The sequence below is a fragment of the Plutella xylostella genome, chromosome 23 (genome assembly GCF_932276165.1).
Source record: "Plutella xylostella chromosome 23, ilPluXylo3.1, whole genome shotgun sequence".
Taxonomy (NCBI): Eukaryota; Metazoa; Arthropoda; class Insecta; order Lepidoptera; family Plutellidae; genus Plutella; species Plutella xylostella.
This window is the reverse complement of record NC_064003.1, coordinates 1,427,290-1,452,904: the sequence shown is the minus strand read 5'-3', so window position 1 is coordinate 1,452,904 and position 25,615 is coordinate 1,427,290. Positions and strand designations below refer to the sequence as shown.

Below are 25,615 nucleotides of genomic sequence, written 5' to 3'. Positions count from 1 at the left end.
TTCGATCGACTCAACTGCTTTATAAAATATTTATTATTTTTTTATAAGTGGAAGGATTTATAATCGATTCAAAATACAATGCATATTATTAGGCAGACCTCAGAATAATAATAAAGTATTGCATTGATTTTTCAACACAGCACGGCCATATTGATTTTGCGGTCACGTGATCAAAACATCAGTTTTGAATCCAATATGGCGGATTAGACTTACTGCTGAGTGGTTGTGTTTTGTCATGTTTATTTTCGAGTTTCTTTGAGTGAATTTTGCATGTGCTGTATTTAATATGATATCCTCAATAATATCCCGATTGGTAATGTGAGTATTTTTTCGGATTAACTTTTTCCTATCTGTTAATATTAAATTGAAAATACAGTTTTTCTTTGTGCTAACGTCAAAATAATAATAATGGATTTATGATGATTTTTTTAATCAAATTTATTGGTGCATTTGCTTGACTACCGCGATATCCGCGATGGTTTAATAACTAGGAAGAAATCGTAATTTTACAGACATTAATTTATATATTTACCTACTGCCATTTAAAACGGTAACGTGATTCCTTCAGTTTTCACAGCTTTGTTCTATAATATTTTGTTTACCCTGCCAGAAGAAGGATGGCTGTTATACTATGTTTGATCACTGTATACATCGGTCTACATGTTCCATTACTGGAATGGTCAGATTGTCGATATGCGACAGGACTCGGTGAATTTTCCTAATGAAGCTGAAGAATCTAATAGTTTGATCTTTTCTGTGGCAACACGTTTTGCAGTCTATACATAATTATAAGTTCCGCAATCTGATACTAGGTACTACAAATAGAGATAGGTACTTTGCCATCACTTGTCTGACTGGTCAGACCTCCGTACATGGTGACCCTGCCAGGATAAATTTCCAACAGCTCTTTTGTACTGACTTGGCTAAATTTTTCCAGGTAGCAAGATAAATTACTTACTAACTAACTTGTTTAAGATTCGTAATAGACCACACCATGCATGTGTTTATTATAAATTTCAAAATTACTTGCAAGATATCCCGATGCAATGATAAAACAATACTAAATGCTTTACAAGTACTCCTAAATATTTTCTTCATTTAAGATTAAATTTATGAAGCTCTTAAAGTCTTCATTAAACAGAGCCCATACAAATACAACAAAGTGGACATAGAACACTGTCAAGTTTGGAAGAATTTAATTCAGTGTTTTGGATATATTGATCATGATCACATACAAAGGTAGACGTAACAGACATAATAATCTTAATCTTTTATTGGTGTCAATGGGACTTTAAATCTATGTAGTAAAAATGTATTGTGTTGAATGTCTAAATAGGTTGCCGGGACCAGAATTGCATTAAATGAGTATTACTGTCTTAAAGAGGTATTTTGCTATATATTTTCTGTTACGTCTACATTAAACTTTCAAGAGATTATTGCATCATAATCAATATTGGTTACGAAATAAAAATATCCATACCTTGTTCAGACACAAAGCCGTTACACAAAAGTGCCAAAGAATTTGAATTATACAGTAATAATTTTGAATTGTACTTAAATAAAAGCAATTAGCAGTGTCAGATAAATGTGCCAGTGTTTGTAATACATTTGGCAGCGTGCCATCTTCTCTGTTTCGATCTCGCCCACCAATCCAGATATTTGGCACTGTAAATCCATGCATTTGGCATTTTAGTCTTGTTTTCACCTTCAGACATTGTCTGGACGTCTTGGAGAAATGTTACATTTCCAATCAAATTAATTAACTTTTTCAATTTTAATTGGCTTACGACTTTCGACGTATAAATTCTGCAGCTGAAGAATTCATACCACAAAGCGTGTATCGAAGCTTTTGTGACGTCACACGGAGAGAAATTGAAAACAAAGGATTGCGTTTCTTGGATTGGCTGGCGTTTGTCAGCAGGGGTTCCCGGTGCATGCTGCCGGCGCTATTTTCGTCAGGAAGCGGGCGTTCGCCCCAGGCCCAACGAATCGGGGCGAAGCTTCAGTCGACGGCGCAACCGTCTTGCGCCCGCGCATCATACAACTTAAGTGAAGTGCGTTGACACTTAACTGTTCTGTGATTCATTGATGGACTGTTGTGTTTGTCAGTGATTATCATTTGTTTGGTTCCGATCCGAGTGCGCTCAATCTGCCGTGTCGCCGGGCTCGTGTGCCTTGACTCTCATGTGTGTAATGGGTTCGCCGGTCTTACCTTTTTAGGCGCAACCTCGACTTAAATACACGCACCTTTACCCAGTTTTACCGCTGACGTTGTGCCGTTGCAGTCATAATATTACAATGTCCTCGAGAGAGCCTATACAAATTCGCATTACAATTTACTATGAGAATCACTTTGTAGTAGTTTATATATAACGATGTCAACGATTGCTTCTGAAGTATCTGTGAAATAATGTAATTATAGAATGAATATCTATTCTGTGTTTATTTTGGATTGCCCCCGGGTTAGACGGTCGTTAACACGCTCTGGGTGGTTTAAGAAAGTTTAGAACAACAACTATTCCACCTATTTTATGTTCAGTGAAATAAAACATCCAACCATGCAGTAAAGTGAAACCGAGTCATATTCGCTGTGCAACTATTATTCGGATACGTCTAGTAGGTTAGCTCCGAAAATAGCCGGCGTAATTAACCGGGCACCGACATTGTACGTGAAGTTTGCTTCGTGCTGTAACAAAATTGACGTATTTTCTCCTTAGTTATGCACCGGCTATGTTAGGCAGTTTAGGCACGCGAATCGACAGGCGATGTACCAGGCGAGCAGAAGGCAGTAGCAAGTGAAAATATGTCTGGATAGTTGAAGGAAATTCCTGTAAGCAGGGGACATTCTTTCGCCGTGTCATTGGAGGCATTCGATATGCGTTCCTTTCCTATCCCTATGATGGAATGCCTCCCATTGTCCTCTAAGTATTTCGTTCTTATGGCATTGTCATTCTCTTGATGATGTGTTGTGGTATTCTGTAAGTTAGTGGTCCAAGGCAAGATGTCCCTTCAGTGTTTTGTCTTGGAAAGGTTCAATAATTATGTCTTTACTGTCCATGGTGATTAGCTCTATTCCTGTTACATACATTGGGACTAAACATAGCAATACCTACCATGCATAGCGTGTGCAGCTATACACCTCTGCCTACCCCTTAAGAGGTAGTGTGAGAAATGTCATGCTGTCTCCCACGCAGATTTATACGTACACACTTTGGTATGACTGTATACTAAGTACCTAGAACTGAGATGAACACGAGGTTAACCAGGAGATGGGTCATTTAGCAGACATCCCGTAGGCGTACCTTTGTACCTAACCTTGCGTTTGACAGTAAAGCCAAGTCCAAAAGTCTTTCAAGGCTTCACCATTTAAAGCCAGCGTGTTTTCATTTCCAACTTGGCCTTGTTTTTGTATCATAAATCAAGTGTTTTTTTGGCTATCGGCGTACAAATATGGCACCAGTTTTTTATGTCCTATTATAGGGTTTCCGTTTTCTAAAGTAGTTTTTGGTAAATACAGAATATTTACCGCTAAAGCTACGTATCGAGCCCTCATTTAAAATGTATATTTGTTTGTCTCGCATCACTGATTGTTACATCAACTGGCGGTTGCTAAGTCGCGGACGTGCGTTTTATCGATCGTGGTACGACCCGGTTTATACTTTAAAAAACAATAAAGGTCCATGGACGAGGAATTGAAATGGTTGGACATTTATTCGTGAATGGAAAAATCTTGCTAGGTTTATCAACAATGATCAGCCAATAATCGTCCTCAGCTAGATATTGAACTCTTCCATGGAACGCCACAAAAACGATTGGTTAAAGTCCAAAATAAACGCATGGTGTCGAAGGGCTAGCTAGCAAAAACGTTTCTAGATAAGTAAAAAATAAATCTTAGCATATTGTATGTAACAATAAACTAGTGAACTAAATGTTCACGCTTCGCCGAGTGCTACGCCGACCCTGGCTAGCCGCATAAGAACCGCACGCGCACCCATATTTGGAGCTAACTGTACTCGTTTATGTGTGTGCGTTTCACAAAACAATAAGAAACATATCATTTGTACATGTCTAGGAAGTCTAGGAACCAGGAACAACATCGACCTTTTGTTTTAGACTAGCCGGAAATTCAGAAAAGCATTGCATTCGCTTGGCATGGTAAAATCGATTACCTAGTTGCACAGTTGCATTTCGAGGCTCATAAGTTTGAGTAATAGGCTTGCATTATAGGTCGCTGAACTTTTGCGTCGTCTATAATCTACCGCTAAACCACAGGTTGGTATTGTGGCTTGACATGACATGCTCCTGTTGGTATTACGATCACATACTGTGAGCGTGGAATAATGAACGCCTACTGCAGCTACTGACCGGAAGGCTTCTAATGAGATACGTGATTGGGGTTCGCAATCTTTGAATCTTTCATCTATGTGTTAGGTTATGTATAGCTTTTAATGGTTACCAGATCACAACTGGATCCCTTGATGTAGCCTGTGAATTTAACTAAATGAAACATTGATATAACTAACCGAAAGTCCTTATTTAGGAAAATGTTTCATTTGCCAAAGTATATGAGATGGAAAATAACCAACGATTTGGTGCTGCTTGAATGGATGTAAAATAGATTCGAAATAGTGGTTACGCTATGAAAAGTACTTGATTTGTTTATGAAAGCAGCCAGGAATACCCAGTGACTCAGTCGATAAGATTACCAAACTTACCAGACTGGTGGATAATTGAGTCCGTTTTGGTACCTTCTTATTTAGGTCGCTGTACTAGTAATTTACATCCTTATTATGCCATTTTAGTTAAGTAAATGTCAATAAGTGTTTTATGTCTCTAGCTTTCAACGAATAACGTAGGCGGACTGGGTCCACTGTAAAGTTTAATATAGAACAAAAATAAATAAATAAAACGAGAAAAGATGCGTGGGCTGACACATAACAACTTTCTAAACATTATATCCTTATGTATAGCAAGGAATACGATACTCTCCCAATCCACTTGTTACCGGACAAGTCGTAACAAAACCGGTATAGCCTGAAGAGGATCAGTTTCTTGTATGAAGAGCTGGTTCCGAGTTTCTTGACCCATATTTTATACTGCACCTCAGCTCTAAGCAGGGTTTGAGGGAGTTTAGACTTCTTTGCTGTCCCTTATTATACAATAGAAAAGTATCGTCGCAATTGAAAAGTCGCTTACTTGCACACAGAGTTGTACCACATGATTGAGGATAACGTTCATAGGTATTTTGAGTATTAGCAGACATAATTATCGTAGAAATATTATCTAATGGGTTTTCTAGAGTTGCGTTATCTTATCTATTACGGTTTGCGTGATAAAATAATACCTACTTCAAACATGTATGTAGGTATACAATAAAGTATATTATGTGCAAACGAAATACATAAATTATGCATCTTTCAGGATCTCAAATAACGTTTCCTTTTGGGTCACCAGTGAGCAAGCAGGAAGCCACATTAAAATGGCGAACACCGTTTACACTGTGGTTTTATTTCGGACAGTGCGGTTGCGAAACAGCATAAATGGGGCACATGTGTTCGTACCGCTAAACTATTTCTTAATACAGTCTTGGGATGGAGTTAAACCATAATTATAGAATAAAACAGGTGTAACTGTGAGAATTTCTTTTTCGTTTGCTAAGTATTCTAGTAATGGTAGAAAGGTACCTAGTCATTTTGACTTTGATCCATATTTCTAGATTAAAATGCAAACGTAATATCCCGGTAACGATCCCTCTCATTACTATATCAAGTGCTTCCTCACACTATGGTCTAAACAGGTGCAAAAACAATATAAATACTGATAATTACTATAAATAACAAACAACAAGAAGTTGTTAAACAACCGCAAAACGATGTTAATTACGTGTACAATGCGTGATTGTTCCGATCTGTAAAATATGATACATACAGCTGCGAACGCGCATGCTATTACAGACAAAGACAAAGCTATACTACTGCATTGCATATGCCAAGCAATTGTCTGGTTTATTTATAAATACGTCCATTAAACATTGGTCTGCAGATGTGCACCTTATGACCTTATATTGTTCGCTATCACAGCCAGTCCAGGGGGAAAGGGTAGGCCAAGTTGTAGTGGTGATATTTAAACGCCTTGCTTAGGCGCTGTCAGACAATCTGGACGGTGGATATTGGTCTTTTGCTCAGCTCCGTCCGGCGTATTGCTATGATGCTGTTGTCTTTTTGCTCTTCTCTTTGTTTAGACTATACAAGTTGCAAACTTTCGCTATGAAGCGCCCATTGCTTGCCATCTATCATTAATCTTCTAGCCATTCGTCTGTAATGATCATAAAATATAATTCGTATGTTGATATATTAATCAGAGCAAACGATTAATCTTACCACTGTTTATAAATCGTAGACACATGGATATTCTATTATATTGCACAGTTCTTGGCAATGAAACATGTTCGATGCATATTTTATGTCACCAAGAATCAGTGGTCATGATAATGTCCAGTCAATTTAAAATGCGACTTTGGCTAGCTACATAAAAATATACCCTATCACCCTATGTTATATGCTACTGTAAAACGTACAGAAACGATAAAAGTTGATTATTCCAAATAACTCGTTATATTGTTCCGCCGTGTGGCTACACCAATTTGCCGGATTTGCTGAAAATACTTAATTCACCGCCAATCAACAGTCAATCGCGCTTTCAACTAAAACCTCGTGACAGGAAAAATGCATTTAGAAACTAAGCAATATGATACAGTGATAATTGAAATGAACATGAATGATTTTAGCTTGGTTAATAATGATGACCATTGAAATTTAACAACCCTGGAATGGAATTCATGTCACAATGTGGTCATTTTTCGTTGTTTTGTGGTAGTGTATTCGTGTACGCAGTACAGTTATATCTAATGTATATTTGATGACAGCTTCAATTTAACACAATAGAGACGTATTGTGCAAACTGCCTATTCTAGGATAAGAAAATCTAAACAGTTAATTGTGTATGCCATTACAAATTGTTAAGAATTGGACTCGGTTCGTTTACTTCTGGTGAAATAAAAAGTTGTGTAACGGAAATGGTCCACTGTTAATTATTTGCCGATTTAGTGTTGAGCAATTAAACATAACATACTGTGAATCACGGTCGATTGCGCATGGGATTTAAAAAGGCGACTCTGTTCCTGATCAAAAGACACGCCAAATATGCTCTTCGGCTTACGAGAATTGATCGGAGATTCGCAGATGTTTCGTAGCGACGCGTGCGCATAACACAAACATTATTCATTTGCACATGTTGAGCGCGCTCGGGCCGACGTGCAGTGTCGACACAACTGACGCGAGTGTGGAGCAGACTCGATGCCGGCGACTTCATGGATTGTGGTCGACGCGGCGACCGTGACCGGCGTCCTCTGAGCCTCGGTCTCACCAGCGTGCGGCTCATTGTCAGCCGCCTCGAGGCCAACAACACACGCGCCGACCCTCCAACCAACCAGCTCGTCCGATACGACCCCGCAGCACACCATGACGCCCCTCTCGACCAATCGAGAGGCAGCGTCTTCACTCGTCTAGTAATCAACCTCGCGGTGGCTCTAAGCAAATGCATCCCTAGTGTCACGTTCGGAAACTTCGGTCTCATATCCGTGCTGATCGGACTTCTCGCCCCCAACATGATCACTTACCTGCTGGTGTATCCGTTTTGCAGATTGGTATTCGGCACTCTGTACCCGGCGTACGCATCCTATAAAGCCGTGCGGACAAAGAACCTGAAAGAATACGTGAGTATACTGACGTAGATTCTAGTTTAGATTGTTGTGGTGTATCGTGTTTGGTTGGCCTTGAATAAGTGCACGCTCAAGTTAACCTGCAACGCTTCAGTTCCGGCGCCGTCCTTTATCTAGTTTCCTGGACGTAGCTAATTTGTTCATTACAGAGATTTATCTTTGTATAGCTCCCCTAGTAAACAATGCCATGAACACTGTGTGTGGTTTGATATGTTATGTAAGCCATGCCATATTCCATGGTTCATGCACTTGACAGGAAAAATAAATAACGGTACAACATTTACGCTGCGGCAGGCCAGTCATATGTGTGTTTTTGTGACACGGATAATGACGTCCGTATGCTAAATACAATAATAGTTCGAGCATAGAAGTCTATATTGTTTGCAAATTAGTACGTAACAGTAAAAAATATGTTTGGCTATCAATGTTTATACAACTGTTTAGTTGGTTTTAGACGAAATCAAGCCGAAGATTGTGATTTTCCAATCGCATGCCGTTATTATCTTACTACCTTTTGCTCGGGAGCTCAGCTTAAAGGTTTTCCCATAGGAAATCTTAAGATGAAAAGTTGCCTATGTCTCTAAGGTCCAATCTATCTCTATGCCAATATTCAACAACATTGTTTGCGCCTGAAAAATACCAAAAGTCATTTATTTGTAGTAGTAATTTTGGGTTAGGCACCTCCCAATGAGCATAACAACACAACAATGAACTTGGGCTTCCTCATTCTTGTAAAGATCTAAGTCCAGCAGCTGACAATACTTGGCTTTTGACGATAAACTACGCATTCAACTCACCATTCCTTTTCTTCCGCTTCCAGGTAAAATGGATGATGTACTGGATAGTGTTCGCCCTATTCACGTGCACAGAGACATTCACGGACGTGTTCCTCTCGTGGTTCCCGTTCTACTACGAGGTGAAGATAGTGCTGGTGCTGTGGCTGCTGTCGCCCGCCACCAAGGGCTCCTCCATCTTGTACCGCAAGTTCGTGCACCCCGCGCTGTGTCGCCGCGAGCAGGTGAGGGTTAGACCAGGGAATAAGGACTTTTGCAGGAGCAGAAGGCACCAAGAAGCGTGTAATGTTCTGGAAATGCGGCAAATTTTCTGATTGCCTCTGGACTTTTAGGATGCGTCATCATAAGCAGCAAAGTTAGCAAACTAGGGATTTCTGGACAGAAACCATTTCGTCCGGTATCTATTTTGGACAGGTTTTATGTCTTGATACCTCCCTTTCTTCATCTGGCGTCTATATTTGATGACCAATGTCACAAACAATTCCGGGTGACATTCAACCTCCAATCAGGTTAGGACAGAATGTCAATAACAGAAAAAACTGATGCGGTATTAGGTTCTTGACTAAGATTCTTCGAGGGATTTATGCCCTTATTTTGAGCGAAGAATGCATAACTTTAAAGTAGCGTACAAGGTTACATTATCACTCTTGTTATCCTGTGAAGGACTTAACATTGCCACGTAAAGTGGCAGTAATGGACTCGAATTGGTGTGAACAGCTTGGCTTGATTGCGATGTGTGTCGAGTCATTCACCTCTATGTTTGGCCGTGAACCCTGTTATCATGCTTATCGTAAAACGTGTTTATCATGAAAGGTAAATAATAGATTAAGGCGTGTGAAAAATTTGCAAATAAAAACATAACAATCACACTAGCACATTTTAACTTTTAAAGGAACAAACACTTAGGACTGAAACTGGAACAGAAAATACATTTACCATTCATAATAAAATTATTATAACCCCTTATTTTCTCTTTTACAGGAAATAGATGAATACATAGCCAAAGCGAAGGACCAGGGTTACCACACAGTCCTGAACCTGGGCACTAAAGGAGTCAACTATGCGACCACGGTCATCATGCAGACTGCCATCAAGGTAGGCGTGTGACAACCCTATCGAGCTAGCTTTAGATATTGTAATAGCGTATTTAATAGCACGCTTTTTCAATAGATTTGCGCTGAAGTAAGATTCTTTAGATTTTTATTTTCGAAGTAGTTTTTATCGTAGATGTGGTCGTTATGTAAACGCTGCGCTGTTTATGACATAATAAAGTATTTACCTCATTAGTACATAGTTTTGTAGAAAACTACAATTCAGCCTTTTTATGTATTTATTACGTAGAAGATCTTATTTCAGCGTACATAAAATAATTTTCCAACAAGGTTAAGGTGGACTTAGTCATGAAATCCCTTTTTATAATTTGCTTAATCATTGTTTTTAGCAGTAATTTGTAAACAAAGGCAAGTGTGTGGCATGTTTGTTAGCATCTGTTGTAAATAACTACGATTGTAATCATTCTGTAGACGCGAGCCAGACTGTGACGTATAAATACTGTAACTATTGCGTATTCATGTAACCTTTTGACATTATAAAGCGCCTTATAGGTTGTTTTGAAATTAGAAACCACTCTTTCGGCTATATCAAATTGCTTAGCTATATTCATTGAACTATGCTATTCCAAATAGCATACTTATTATCTGTTTCGTGTTTTGTCTCACTCACGTGAAAACAGACAACAAGTGTCTGAAATCAGTGTAAGGTGACACAAAGAGCTGTATTACAACGATCGGTTTTCGGTTATAGCACCAGCTTTTAAATTTAAAACAAATTCTACTTTGTACATGCTAACAGTTCAGTGCAGTATATAAATCGCAACAGTAAAATATGTCACAGGCTGTATTTCCTTCGTTATGTATATTCACTACACATACAATTCCCGTAGCGACAGACAACCGCAGCATGCCGCACACGCCACGTTTGAATCTGACCACGCTTTTAATATCACTGGTTTTTTTTTTACTTTGATTTTATTAACACGCTTCCCTAATCCCTCCCCCGTCCCGTCCCTACGCCCGCTTTGCGCAGAACTTCAACTTACCGACGGCGGAACGAGAAAACTTAGTGCGGCGAGCCATCGAAGGCAATGACGTCACAGATTACCCTCAACACTACGAGAATTTCCAATACCAAGCTACGGAACCACGGATAACTGAACTAATAGATGTAGATGATGATGATAATATGGCTATTGGAGATCCGCATGATCCTGATTACGAGCCACATGAGACTTCGGCCAGGAGTAGAGGCAATGTTGTGCGCAAGAGGGAAAGAGTTGTGAAAGAGAAAAAGCCCAGAAGCAGATCTAGAGGCCGTAGGACGAGGAGCCAGGCCGCTAAAGAAGTGGAGAAGACAGAGATAGTCGCCGATTGAGTGTCTGATAATGGCGGATGTTGATATGCGATCCAAATCTGTGATCTGGATTTCGAATTTAAATTATGATACGTAAGGACTATGTGTCTTAATTCAAATGCGAAGAGCTGAAAACGGATGGGGATAGTTTATTAATATCCAGACTAAAACGCCGTACTGTGATGCTTAGGATATTTTCATTTTAATCTTGTATTTTGTTCTATCCAGTTAGAAATTGATGTAGCGGGTCCTTACAAGTTTATTTAACTGACTGATGAAATGCAATTCGTAAGCCAAATACTCCTGTTTTTTCGTTGCTCAAATTATGTTTTTTTTTAAATAAGATTTTTAATTTCGCAACGCACTTTGTATCAGTATGTGTGGTTTTAGAATAGTTTATCAATGCAGGATACGATAGAAGTAATTTGCTTTCACTCTTTTAACAAGAGAGAGTGGAAATTACTACCTTCGATTTATTGCCATATTTTTTATTGCGCTATTGAAATGCTTAGTTAACTTAGTTTCTTATATTGAAGTTTTGTATTAAGTTACTTAGCACAATTATGAACTTTCTGTCACATTCATAGTACATTTAAAGCTAGCATAATAAGTTTGTAATGTTAATATAATATGTTATAGAAATGAATGCGAGACTTAAAAGTTATTACTCTATGAATGTTGATGTTCCCTAGATATAGTAAACGTGTGACTGATTTAGCTTGTAACTCCTATTTTTACGTGTTCTGGTAACTTCTAAATAAATGCGTAATATTTTTATGTAATATCTCCAATTGTTTCATTCATAATTTCTGTTTATATTGTTGTTATTTTTATTTGCATAGAAAGTGTAATTGTTAGATGTTAGTTCAATAATTTTGCATGCGCTTTCACACAGTTAGCTTTGACTAAGTTTAAACAACACTAATCCTGACTATAGGTCTTTGGATGAACAAGTGAGTATACATTTTTACTACTTATTTATTAATTACGTTACAGTCTAACATTTAAAGGCCCTAACAAAATCTTCTAACATGAAGTAATATTTTAATAATTGCTAAAGTGACCCGGATATTGGTTTTAACTAAAAATGAAATAGTCCATTCTTGAGTTAATTACGGATGATACTATTTACCAGATCTATCCAATTCAACGAGTTACATTCTTAAAATCACGTGATAAGTCGCGAGTCGTATCGCCGTTTTTGAATGAGTAACTTCAATGCATTCAGGGTACAAATCTATTTTTCCTCACAATGTTTTCCTTTACCGTAGCGCTACGTACAGTTCTCCCATATTAATAATGCGCATGCAAATCTTCGCAAACTGTCGTATTCCCGGAAACACCCGAATCATTGAATCGTCGAGCCTTAAACAAAGCACTTGCATTTTGATTCTTGTTTGAAAGAAATAGTAGTCAATATCATGTGACACATAATCGAAAACAATTTGGGCGGTCGGTGGCTGTCACCGATCAGTCAAAGGTCTCAAGGTCAAGATCAATAATACTTTTGTGGAATTATAAAGAGCTGCAATTACACATCGTTCTTGTTATTTTTTTCAAATGTGAATTTAATTTCTACTTTAATTATTTTTGACGACGCCATATTATGAGGCACATTTAAGAATAAAATATACGTCACATTGATAGACTTCACTTTGCCAATAAAGCCACACCCAAAGGCCAAGTTTGTAATTGTAATATTATTGTGAATGATCAGCGCTGTAAATACTTTTGAACTGAGATTTTAATGTAAACATTTTTATTAATGTGAAATAATCAGTGCTGTAAATACTTTTTAACTGAGATTTAAATTTTTTAATGTAAACCTGTGTTTGAAATCCATTTCTCCTTAATATAAACCTTGTGTTATTCAAACCTTCTTTCATCCATCTTTACATCAGCTTCAGTAAGACACTTGAAAAGTACCTACTGTAACATTTTCGAAGTAAATTTTAATATTATGGAATATTATGAATTATCGAATCAAATTTCGTTACTGATAAATCAATTATCTCTTTTAGCACCAATTACATAATTCTACTAAAATTTCATGAAGAAAATGCACTTAACCACTCTAAATACATAAAAGTTTTCTAACGCTCGGGAATACGACCGTTGCCGAACAATGACGAAGATTTCTATGTGCATTATCAATTTTGGGGAACTGTACGTGGTACAAATAAATTATTCTTAAATTCCTTATTTCTCCCACCACAATAACCACCTATTCCACTCCCTAGGGCGGCGGCGGGCTAGTTCAACAACTACGCAAGTCGTACAGCCTGTCGGACCTGACGGAGTGTGAGCCGAGAGACGAGCGCGGCGTTGATGAAGCCGATGATGTGCTGGCTGAACCGCAAGTTATTAGGAGGAATGTTGCTAGGAGGTAAGTGTTATTCTTTAAATTCAGTATCTGTCAAAAGTTTCATGATAGTGTCCGCTAGAGGCCCCACTTTGTTTGCGAGAAAACGTAAGCTTTTATAGTTTCCAACCTATCTACCTAACTATCAAACCTGTAAAAGACGTAGTTACTGGAGGATGATAAATAGCGAGTGTGTAATATAGTCAGCGCTATAAACCCGTATTATACTTCGCTACCTTGATAAAGCGCGACTGTATTAACCGGGTAGTAACTGTACATGGAAGCTAATGGCCTTACCACAAAAACTTAGACAGTATTTAACAGATGTTTAGCGCTGTCAAACGCCTACAAAATCTGTCAATTTTCGTTTTAAACACTAGTTAAACTGTGTTTAAAGTTTTTTATGGTAGTACAATAAATGTCAGGAGAAACATAACTAGAAGGTAAGTCTTCTTCTTATTAGTTAGTCGGAGTGCTATCTCCCCGTGCAACAGCTACGCAAGTCGTACAGTCTGTCGGAGCTGGCGGAGTGTGAGCCGAGGGACGGGCGCGTGGACGAAGCCGGTGATGTGCTGACTGAACCGCACGTTATTAGGAGGAATGTTGCTAGGAGGTGAGTCTTATGTTTATTCTAAAATTCAGAAATAGCAATCTGTAAAAAGTGTCATGATAGTTTCCGCTAGAGGCGCCACTTTGTATGCGAGAAAACGTCAATTTTTATAATAATTTTCGACAAACTATGTAGCTACTGAACGATGCCAAATTTCTAGACGCACCTTAGAGAATGCGCTATAAACTACCTTGACAAAGCTAATAGTAACCGGGTAGTAGTATCTATACGTAATTTGCAGCTAATGTCAGAAGGAACATTGCTAGAAGGTAAGTCTTCTTCTTATTAGTTAGTCAGAGTGCTATCTCCCCGTGCAACAACTGCGCAAGTCGTACAGTCTGTCGGAGCTGACGGAGTTTGAGCCGAGGGACGGGCGCGGGGACGAAGCCGATGATGTGCTGCCTGAACCGCACCTTGTTAGGAGGAATGTTGCTAGGAGGTACGTCTTGTTCTTATTCTGAAGCATTTGGGATTGTGTTATCTGTCAAAAGTTTCACGATAGTGTCCGCTAGAGGCGCCACTTTCTATGCCAGAAAACATAACTTTTATGGTTTTCAACAAACTATGTACCTAATGGACGATGCCAAATTTCTAGACGCACCTTAGAGCAAATAGAGAATGCGCTTTAAACACTTCTCTACCTATGATGTACTGGCTGAACCGCAAGTTATTAGGAGGAATGTTGCTAGGAGGTAAGACTTATTCTTATTGTAAAGTTTAGAAATTCTGTCAAAAGTTTCATGATAGTGTCCGCTAGAGGCGCCACTTTGTATGCGAGAAAACGTAAACTATTTTCAACAAACTATCAAACCTGTACAAGACGTCGGTAGTTACTGAGGATGATAAATAGCAAGAGTGTAATATAGTCAGCGCTATAAATCCGTATTATACTTCGCTACCTTGATAAAGCACGATTGTAGTAACCGGGTAGTAACTGTACATAGAAGCTAATGGCCTTACCACAAAAACTTAGGCAGTATTTAACAGATGTTTAGCGCTGTTAAACGCCTACAAAATCTGTCAATTTTCGTTTTAAACACTAGTTAAACTGTGTTTAAAGTTTTTTGTGGTAGTACAGTAAATGTCAGGAGGAACATAGCTAGAAGGTAAGTCTTACTCTTATTACTTAGTCAGAGTGCTATCTCCCCGTTCAACTACGCAAGTCGTACAGTCTGTCGGACCTGACGGAGTGTGAGCCGAGAGACGAGCGCAGTGTGGATGAAGCCGATGATGTGCTGGCTGAACCGCAGGTTATTAGGAGGAATGTTGCTAGGAGGTGTGACTTATTGTTATTATAAAGTTTAGAAATTGGCCGGCATTACATGTAAAATTGTTTTATCGCGCCACTTTGTATGCGAGTCTATAGTTTTCGACAAATTATCAAACCAGTAGCCCTACTCTTGGCACGCAATGTATTGGTTTCATCTTGCCTTCTCGCCATTTGGCACTCCCGAAATCGACGGTGGCGCCATCTTGTCTTAACTATTGAGCGGTTTTCCGTCGAAAACCATCAAAATCGAGTCCAAATTGGGAATTGGCACTCTTGACAACCTTTTTGACAGATGTTATTGTGTTCATTCTTGTGTTTAGGCAAGTCATTTAGGCAAGAACAAATAAACAACTTTTGAGTGGAGATTTGTGAATAAAGTAGTTAAATTATAGCTCGTTTGGCGCTACAATGTACAGGAAATTTAAGTACAATGTGTACCATCGCTCTTACGATCAAGGAAAACATCGTGAGGCAACCTGCATGTCTAGATTTCGCACATCTAGATAATATGTGAAACCCATATGTAATGGCTCGTTTGGCACAACAATTTACATAGGATTTAGTGAAATGTACCTATATTATCCCTCTTACGATAAAGAAAAACTTCGTGAGACAAGATATCTAGGCAAGAACAAATACATTAACTAACAATTTGTGAGTGGAGATTTGTGAATAAAGTAGCTGAATTATGTCTTGTTTGGCGCTACAGTGTACATGAAGTTTAAGGAACAATGTATACCATTGCACTTACGATGAAGGATAACATTCGTGAGGCAACCTACATATCTAGATTTCGCACATCTAGATAATATGTGAATCCATCATCCCGCAGTGGACCAGTATGGTGGGAATAGCTCGTTTGGTGCTACAATTTACATGGTTTCTAAGTTAAATGTATACCATCCCGTTTACGATGAAGGAAAACATTGTGGCAACCTGCATATCTAGATTATAATGTGAACCCACCAACCCGCAGTGGACCAGCATGGTGGGAAATGGTCCATGCATAGGAAGGCAGTTTAGACGTTAGGGAAATGTACAATGGTTCCATTCGAGAAAGCCAGGTGCAGGTACTTACACCCCCGCAGAGAATATAATAGAGCAGCCCGTTAAGCCACAACACCCGGATTGGTGGGAGGATCCACAATTTACTATGGAGATGAACCACCTCTACCAGCACTGCTACATGCCTAAATACTATAGTACCTTAACTAACTATAACTGCCTCTGTGGTCTAGTGGTAGAAGCTTCGCTTCATGACCCAGAGGTCCCGGGTTCGATTCCCGGGTGGGACCATCAATTTGTGTTTCTAAATTGTGGTTCTAAGTTTGGTTAGGACATAGAAGGCTGATCACCTGATGTCCGAAACAGTGAAACGATCCATGCTGTCGGATGGGCATGTAAAGCAGTCGGTCCTGCGCCTAGCTCTCTCCAGTCGTGTCGGTCAATCCGTCCCATTGGGGTATGAGAGTGATGGAACAGAGAGTGCTCCTGTGTACTGCGCACACACTTGGGCACTATAATCTACTCCTGCGTAGATGGCTGATCTCAATTGAGATTGGCCGCCGTGGCCGAAATTCGGCTAGGAGGACATTATTATTATAGTACCTTGTAAATATTTCAGTACATAATCAAAAAGATTTAAAAATAAAAACATATGAAGTTTCAGAATTCTTTATCTTTATAATAATACAGACATACTTTTGTAGAATAATAATTTCACCACCACTGTTGAAATATTACAAACTTATAATATGTAAGGGACATATTAACATAGGAACACTTTTTCTAATATTATTCAACATTTCTTAAAACAAAAATCTTCATATATTTAAATCAACATAGGTATTACCTAATATAAAATAATATTTTAGTCACAGAAAATATAAATTTCTACTTAAATCATCACATCATCCACTACTGCACAACAGCATCTGGACACATAACTAGTGACGATGGTTATGGGTCTAGATGCACTTAACTTTGTATTTCTTGATAACTGTTGCGCAATTTCTATGAGGATATTGACTCCATCACGGGCAGCTGCTGCAAGGTCCTCTTTAGGCTTTAGGGCATTACCCCATGCTGTCAGCAGTTCGGCCTCTCCCTGCTTTTCCTCTATGGCCACCAATCTGTCTACTTCTACATCAACTTGGTAGCGGCGGCTGGATCTATGCTGTGAGGTGCTGTGAGGATGAGCTGAGCGGCTTGATAGTTTAGGCCTGGGTATGATGGGCTCAGGATGCTGCACCTCAACTTTAAGTATGTTATGATCCTGCCATTTACCATGGCAGTCCTCAGTCTGAAAAAAATAATTACACATTAAACATTAACTAACATTTAAAATAAAATGTTTTTCTTTCCAATACTTAATATTAAAAAGAAGTAATGAAGTATGATTAGTGGGTCATCTTGGGGGATTTTAGCTTACGGGGATGTTAATTTGGTAGTCATAACAAAATGAAAAGTAAACTTAAGATTTCAACTTACTTTACGTCCATCTTTTCAAGACCCTTCGACTGCATTTAAGGTCGAGGCCATTGATGTTATTTTCTCACAATTTTAACTTCCCTAGGTCGGTCTTAAGAAGATCTCTGGCCATTCCTGGGTAACTTTCTAGATATTCTACAAGTAATTTCGTCTGGCGGTACGACGGCCGAGTTGCGGAACTCTGTGGGGAAAAACTAGGTTCATTATAATGATCATAGTGGATATACAGATGATTCTAACACGTTTGGTAACTGAACAACTTACCATAATATTGGTTTTTAAACTTTTTACGTTGTTACTTATTATGAAAATCCACCGACCGGCCATGACAGCAAGAATTTTAATGACAATTTGTTTTTTTTTTCGTTTTCATTCATTCTTTCACAGAGTAACTGTCAAAATTGACTCACAATCCAACACAAGTTAGAACCAATTCGAATTAGAACACGATCGTGAGCCAATTCATGTCGGGAGTGCCAAATCTAACTTGAAATTGCCATAAACTTGTGTTCGATCTTAACACAATATGAATTTACGTCTTGCGTGCCAAGAGTAGGCCTACTGTACTAGACGTACTGGACGATGACAAGTTTTCTGTACGCACCTTACCTTGTGTGTTATTTTCAAAGAGTTAGGAAATTAATTAATTTAAATTATTTAAAAGATATAGGAAAACATTATTTTTATCCGATGTGGCCGACGCTATTCGTCCAAAAGGACGCGCTCTAAATCCTGTTTTTTATTCGTTCATAAATTTAAGAATCTATATATGGCCGCCATATTGTTCTTCTTTCAAGATACGATACGATGTATAATAATGTTTTATGGGTCCCTTGGAGGGTGGGGAGAGACATGTCTCTGGAACGGCGGCGCCAAAAGATTCCAAAATGGCCGCTATTTTCATTCATAAATCCTTACTAATATTATAAATGCGAAAGTAACTGTGTCTGTCTATTACTCTTTCACGCCAAAACTACTGAACGGATTTGAATGAATTTTGATATACATACGGTCTAGACCTTGGGAATGAACATAGGCTACTTTTTATCCCGGAATTCCCACGGGAAAACTTTTTAAGGCGAAGCGAAGCGCGCGGGAACAGCTTGTGTATAATAAACCATTTATTTTCCTCCCTTCCAGCGGCTACAACACGCGTCGCAGCGCTTCCGAGTCGACGCGCTCGCTGCACTTCCCCGAGGTCGATGTCGACGTTCGAGCGCGCGTCGACGAGCCCGACTTGAGGTGAGATCTGTGGGGTTACCACCACCGAACATTAGCAATAACCAAACCATTAGCAGCTTGCCGCTCGCAAATCTGACATAAGTAACTTGTATGGATCTGAAAGAAGTTTGACAGGCGAGCGACGCTGCTTAAATGTGTCCGTGGTGGTACGGTAGATGCCCCTGGCTCTTCTCATATCCCCGTAAGGCCTAAACTGCCTTCCCAAACTTGTACCATTACCCACCACGCAGGTCTTATAGTGGGGTCTCATATCTAGACGTGCTAAATCTAGACATGCAGCTTTCCTCAGGTCCTTTTCCTTCACCGTTAGAGCGATGGTATAAATCATAGTTAAATTCTAAATAACAGTATGTAGAAGTATAAGTATAACCTAAACCCGTCCATCCCTTCCACAGCCACATACAGTCCTCCGAAGACATATCCACATTTCTTACAAAAAATGTGTCACTGAACCTATGCTCTAACCCATCTTTTCTCCCCTCCACAGCCACATAAAGTCCTCCGAAGACATATCATCAGGCTACTCCAGCGCAGACAACAGTGGGTCATTGACCCGTGCTGCGTCAGTGGGCCGCACGCGCCCACGACCGAGAACTACCAGCGTGAAGCGACCCGCCGCCGCCGAGGTCTGCTGAATATCATTCATTTATAAGAAAGAAAAACAGTGACAATAGGAACCATCTACAAAAACAAAATTCTCTAGGGTAGGTTAGGCACCATGGTGATAACAAAAAACAAACGTAATTTTAGGCCACATTTTTATTCCGCATTCTAGTCCTCCGGACCCAATCCGGTTAGGTTTGCTGAATACTTTTGTATACTTCATGCATTTATAGGACGGGAAATTAAGTGACAATGGGAACCATTTAGAAAAATTATAGCTCTAGAGTAGGTACCGAGGCAGGTCATGTAACAAAACACAAGCATTATTTTAGATGGATAATTTTTAATCCACATTCTGTAGCCCTACTCTTGGCACGCAATGTATTGGTTTCATCTTGCCTTCTCGCCATTTGGCACTCTCGAAATCGACGGTGGCGCCATCTTGTCTTAACTATTGAGCGGTTTTCCGTCGAAAACCATCAAAATCGAGTCCAACTTGTGAATTGGCACTCTTGACAACCTTTTTGACAGATGTTATTGTGTTCATTCTTGTGTTTAGGCAAGTCATTTAGGCAAGAACAAATAAACAACTTTTGAGTGGAGATTTGTGAATAAAATAGTTAAATTATAGCTCGTTTGGCGCTAGAATGTACAGGAAATTTAAGTACAATGTGTACCATCGCTCTTACGATAAAGGAAAACATCGTGAAGGCAACCTGCATGTCTAGATTTCGCACATCTAGATAATATGTGAAACCCATATGTAATGGCTCGTTTGGTACAACAATTTACATAGGATTTAAGTGAAATGTACCTATATTATCCCTCTTACGATAAAGAAAAACTTCGTGAGACAAGATATCTAGGCAAGAACAAATACATTAACTAACAATTTGTGAGTGGAGATTTGTGAATAAAGTAGCTGAATTATGTCTCGTTTGGCGCTACAATGTACATGAAGTTTAAGTAACAATGTGTACCATCGCTCTTACGATGAAGGAAAACATCATGAGGCAACCTGCATGTCTAGATTTCGCACATCTAGATAATATGTGAAACCATCATCCCGCAGTGGACCAGTATGGTGGGAATAGCTCGTTTGGCGCTACAATTTACATGGTTTCTAAGTTAAATGTATACCATCTCTCTTACGATGAAGGAAAACATTGTGGCAACCTAGAGTTTTCATAATATCTAGATTATAATGTGAACCCACCAACCCGCAGTGGACCAGCATGGTAGGAAATGGTCCATGCATAGGAAGGCAGTTTAGACGTTAGGGATATGTACAATTGTTCCATTCGAGATAGCCAGGTGCAGGTACGTACACCCCCGCAGAGAATATATAATAGAGCAGTCCGTTAAGCCACAACACCCGGTTTGGTGGAAGGATCCACCATTTACTATGGAGATGAACCACCACTTCCAGCACATCTACATGCCTAAATACTATAGTATCTTGTAAATATTTCAGTACTTAATGAAAAAGATTTAAAAATAAAAACATTATGTAAGTTTCAGAATTCTTTATCTTTATAATAATCATACAGACATACTTTTGTAGAATAATAATTTCACCACCACTGTTGAAATACTTGCAAACTTAATAATATAAGGAACATATTAACATAGGAACACTTTTTATAATATTATTTAACATTTCTTAAAAGAAAAATGTTCATATACTTTGACATAGGATAAGTATTAATATAAAATAATATTTTTTGTCACAGGAAAAATAATATATAATCTACTTAAATCATCACATCATCTACTACTGCACAACAGCATCTATACCCATAACTAGTAACGCTGGTTATGGGACTAGATGGACTTAACTTTGTTATTTCTTGATAACTATTGCACAATTTGTATGAGGATATTGACTCCATCACGGACAGCTTCTGCTAGGTCCCCTTTAGGCTTTAGGGCATTAGCCCATGCTGTCAGCAGTTAGGCCTCTACCTGCTTTTCCTCTATGGCCATCACTCTGTCTACTTCTACATCAACTTGGTTGCGGCGGCTGAATCTATGCTGTGAGGTGGCAGCAGAATGAGCTGAGCGGCTTGATAGTTCAGGCCTGGGTATGATGGGTTCAGGATGCTGCACCTCGACATTAAGTATGTTATGATCCTGCCATTTACCATGGAATGCCTCAGTCTGAAAAAAAAAAATACACATTAACGTTTTAAAAACTTTTTTTTTCCAGTACTTACTTAATATGAAAAAAACAGTTAAGTAAAGTAAGATTTGTAAGTCATCTTGGGGTAAGTTAGCTTACGGGGATTTTAATTTGTTAGTCATAACACAATGAAAAGTAAACTTAAGATTTTAACTTACTTTAGGCATATCAGCGGAGTCCATCTTTTTAAGACCCTCCGAGCGCATTTAAGGTCGAGGCCATTGATGTTATTTTTTTCATAATTTTAACTTCCCTTGGTCGGTCTTAAGAAGACCCCTGGCCATTCCAGGGTTACTAACTTTCTACAAGTAATTTCGTCTGGCGGTATGACGGCCGAGTTGCGGAACTCTGCGGGGAAAAACTAGGTTCATTATAATGATCATAGTGGATATACAGATGATTCTAACACGTTTGGTAACTGAACAACTTACCATAATATTGGTTTTTAAAACTTTTTAAGTTGTTACTTATTATGAAAATCCACCGACCGGCCATGACAACAAGAATTTTAATGACAATTTGTTTTTTTTTTTTCGTTTTCATTCATTCTTTCACAGAGTAACTGTCAAAATTGACTCACATACAACACAAGTTAGAACCAATTTGTAACACAAGACGATCTGAACACGATTGTGAGCCAATTCATGTCGGGAGTGCCAAATCTAACTTGAAATTGCCATTAACTTGTGTTCGATCTTAACACAATATGAATTTACGTCTTGCGTGCCAAGAGTAGGCCTACTGGTCCTTCAGGCCTAATCCGGCTAAAAAAATGAATGCTACAATTTTAGGTCCTGTTTAGTGCATCGTAATCGATTCGTTTCCATTAGAAATCTCTGAAATGATTGCAGTGACGCGACCATAGGAACAATAAAAAAGCTCTTAGAACAGTGACAATAGGAACAATTTACCAAAAATTTTAGCTCTAGAGTAGGGACCGTGGCTGGTCATGTAAAACGTAAACGTAATTTTAGGAAGAGAGTAAGAGACATTTTTTTCCCCTATTCTGGTCCTTCAGGCCCAAACGCTAAAAAATATAATAAAGCAACTATTAGAACTGTTGAAAAAAATATGATCAAGTTTCAGAATCAAATAAACTAAAACAAATAGATAGTATTTATAACATGTGCCTAATGTAGAATTTAGTAGAGTATACATAATACATATACGCGATTAGCTGTAGATAGTGGAAATAAAACGGACCTAATTACATTACAGATAATGAATAGTACGGTAGAAGTTAACAGTGGAGACAACCAATTAAATTATGAAACAGAAGACGAATAATTAAAACTACCTAGTTCTTGAAAATATTTTAAAGGTATAAACATGTTATTACGAATTACATATAGGTACTTACAGAAGTTGATTATGTTTTGATTTTAAATAATCCGTAGGATAGACATAAATTACATAGGAAGGAAGATTTTATTACTTATTACTTTATTTACTATATTTTCTGTTATACGTATACTATATTTCTATGAAGTGTTATTTATTTACTATTTATCATTACTATATCTATTTATTATTCCTTATAAGTCTGTTTGCCGCATTTATTAGGTTATACTCATTTACACTTATTTTGAAGTAGACTTAATACTTTTCTATTTAAAGGGCAGCGAAGTAACCATCGAGGAACTACTTGACGACGATTTAGAGTACACGAGTATGCCCCCCCTTATGAACGTACCATCCCCACTCTTCCTGTCTCACTCAGACCCACCCTTCATCTATCAATATGTCGGGGATCAAGTGCGCATAGTACAAGTCCTAGGCGACAACCCACTATTCGCTAATACAGCAACTAAAAATCTAATACCAGAGGTGAAAGGAAATTTAAATGAAGTTATTCAATTAGTAGATGAAAAGATAGATAGTAAAGGCACCAAAGATGTGATAGAAGTAAAAACTGAAATAGAAATAAAAGCTGTGCCAGATAGTGAAAGTTCTGTTAGCGTTGTAGTTGATACTGAGGCAGACGAGCCGTTTTATGAAATTGATAGTAACAATAATGATGTAGAAAAGAAGCCAGAAGTATTTGACAGTGGCAATAATGAAATAACTGCTGCAGAGTCAGCTCCGGAAATACAAAATAAAGATATAAAAGAGGAGTCGGAAAGCAAAGAATCGAAAATAGACGAAATAAATACTGCTACTGCGGATGAAAACGTAATTTGTAGTACTATTGAGCAAGTTGATTCAAAGAAACTTGAAGTAAATGAAGACATAACTAAATCAATTGACGAAAACAAAGACGCTTGCGAAACGACCAGTTTAGACGCATCTCTTTACGAAAGTGAAACTGCTGAGAGCGACGACGAAGCATCTTTTGGTACACCTGAAGATTCCCCAAAGACCAGGAGAAAATCTCCAAGGGGAAGATACGGGAAAGGCAAAGCACCACCACCACCGCCAAAGGTTGACATAGTAGATACAAAAGACGAAGGGAATGTTGCCCCTAGTGAATTGCACGCCACAGAATCGAAAGAAAGCTTAGTAGATATTGTAAACTCACTGCCAAGTTCAGCTTTACAAGATGTCGTAGCTTCTACCAGTCTCGTTGTCAATCCGATTTCTGAAAAGAAAAGGCGACACAAATCGAAATCACCTAACAGACTTCCCAAAGCCGCCATTGGTAAACTCTTGCAGTTACCCGGTAAACTGGCTTTTTGGCATAAAAACGACAGCAAATCTAAGGGAGAAAGGGATAGTGCGTCTGTCTCATCCAATGACGTCAGTAGACGATCATCTATTATTGAGAAATTCGATGATGCAGAAACCATAGAAGTATTGGACGTGGTGGAGGAAATTAATACTCAAATAATATCGCTGAGTAATAAAGCTGATGATCAAATAAGTTTCAAAGACGCATCATCCGACGTTGAAAGTGAGGTGATGGGTCACAATATAATGGAAAAGAGTGATGCTTTGCAGAAACTAATAGAGGCAAAGATTGAAAGCCACCCAGAGTATAAGATAACAGTTGTAGCTCAAGAAATACCGAGCCCAAGTAAAAGTACTGATGTCTAAGAAAGTTTCATTAACCGAGTCCATTTCTCATAAAAAACGAAGCTATACGGGAAACGTATGTTGATTTTGTTTTGCTTTTGTGCGCGTTTTTGCCGAGCATGAAAGTAACAAATGACCTAATATTTGTTGTTTTTTCTTTTTTTAATTACAGTTATAACTTGCACCCATTTTCATTATTAACCCTACATATTATTATATTTCAAAAATTTATATTTTTCCTTAGTGGTAGGAATAATAGAAGTTGTTGTTTAATCATATTAATCATATTTTATTGTGTGTATTTTTGTTTACATGTTGTATTATATTTATATAAAAGTAAGTAAGTATTAATTTTATTTTTATATACTAACTACTTAATAATCAAAGGAAAATTAAGATTGTGTTGTGATGTAGGTCACTCCTCTACTAGAAAAAAATAATTATTATGTGGTAACACCAAGTTACTGGATATTCATCTCAAAATTGAACATATTTGAATAATTAAGATTTCAAGATTTTACAGCTATTGAACCGTTCATAATCGTATAATGAATGATTCATTCTTATGTTGTAACATTGGTGTTGCTACATACTTTTAATTCACAGCTTGGCTTTTTTATAAATTTGTTTACCATTTTTCTTTTATTTTCAGGCAATCCTGTCAGCTTCAGCCACAATTCCTCGCGCTAAAAAAGCAACTAGCAAACGAAAAACCCAGTAGGATATTGGTTTCTAAAAGTTAAAAGTTTTGGGCTAATAAACTTCTGTAGGTCATACAGAGGAAGGAGAAAATCATAGGTAAATTACGAGTAGGTATGCAATATTGAATAAACATAAATATTTTATCGACTTGACACGATC

General features: G+C 38.2%; 1 protein-coding gene and 1 long non-coding RNA gene across 5 annotated transcripts; one reads left to right on the top strand and one right to left on the bottom strand.

The window, feature by feature from the left end:
• The first annotated feature begins 171 nt into the window (after window positions 1–171).
• LOC105388865 (receptor expression-enhancing protein 1) lies at window positions 172–25,615 on the top strand. Of its 4 annotated transcripts, none has more exons than XM_048629652.1 (9): window positions 172–318; window positions 7,702–7,774; window positions 8,601–8,798; window positions 9,556–9,669; window positions 13,224–13,369; window positions 18,856–18,957; window positions 19,445–19,583; window positions 23,360–23,411; window positions 25,407–25,615. In XM_048629652.1, the coding sequence occupies exons 1-9, from the start codon at window positions 287–289 to the stop codon at window positions 25,442–25,444; spliced, it is 894 nt and encodes a 297-aa protein (XP_048485609.1). In that variant the 5' UTR covers window positions 172–286; the 3' UTR covers window positions 25,445–25,615. The 4 variants fall into 4 exon arrangements, with proteins under 4 accessions (XP_048485609.1, XP_048485611.1, XP_048485610.1 ...); XM_048629654.1 differs by lacking the exon at window positions 23,360–23,411 and adding an exon at window positions 22,961–23,063; XM_048629653.1 differs by lacking the exon at window positions 23,360–23,411.
• LOC125490447 lies at window positions 21,278–22,234 on the bottom strand. Its single transcript, XR_007267682.1, has 3 exons — window positions 22,174–22,234; window positions 21,901–22,090; window positions 21,278–21,720 (listed from the first exon to the last, which is right to left on the bottom strand). It is a non-coding gene; the product is annotated as an uncharacterized LOC125490447 (long non-coding RNA).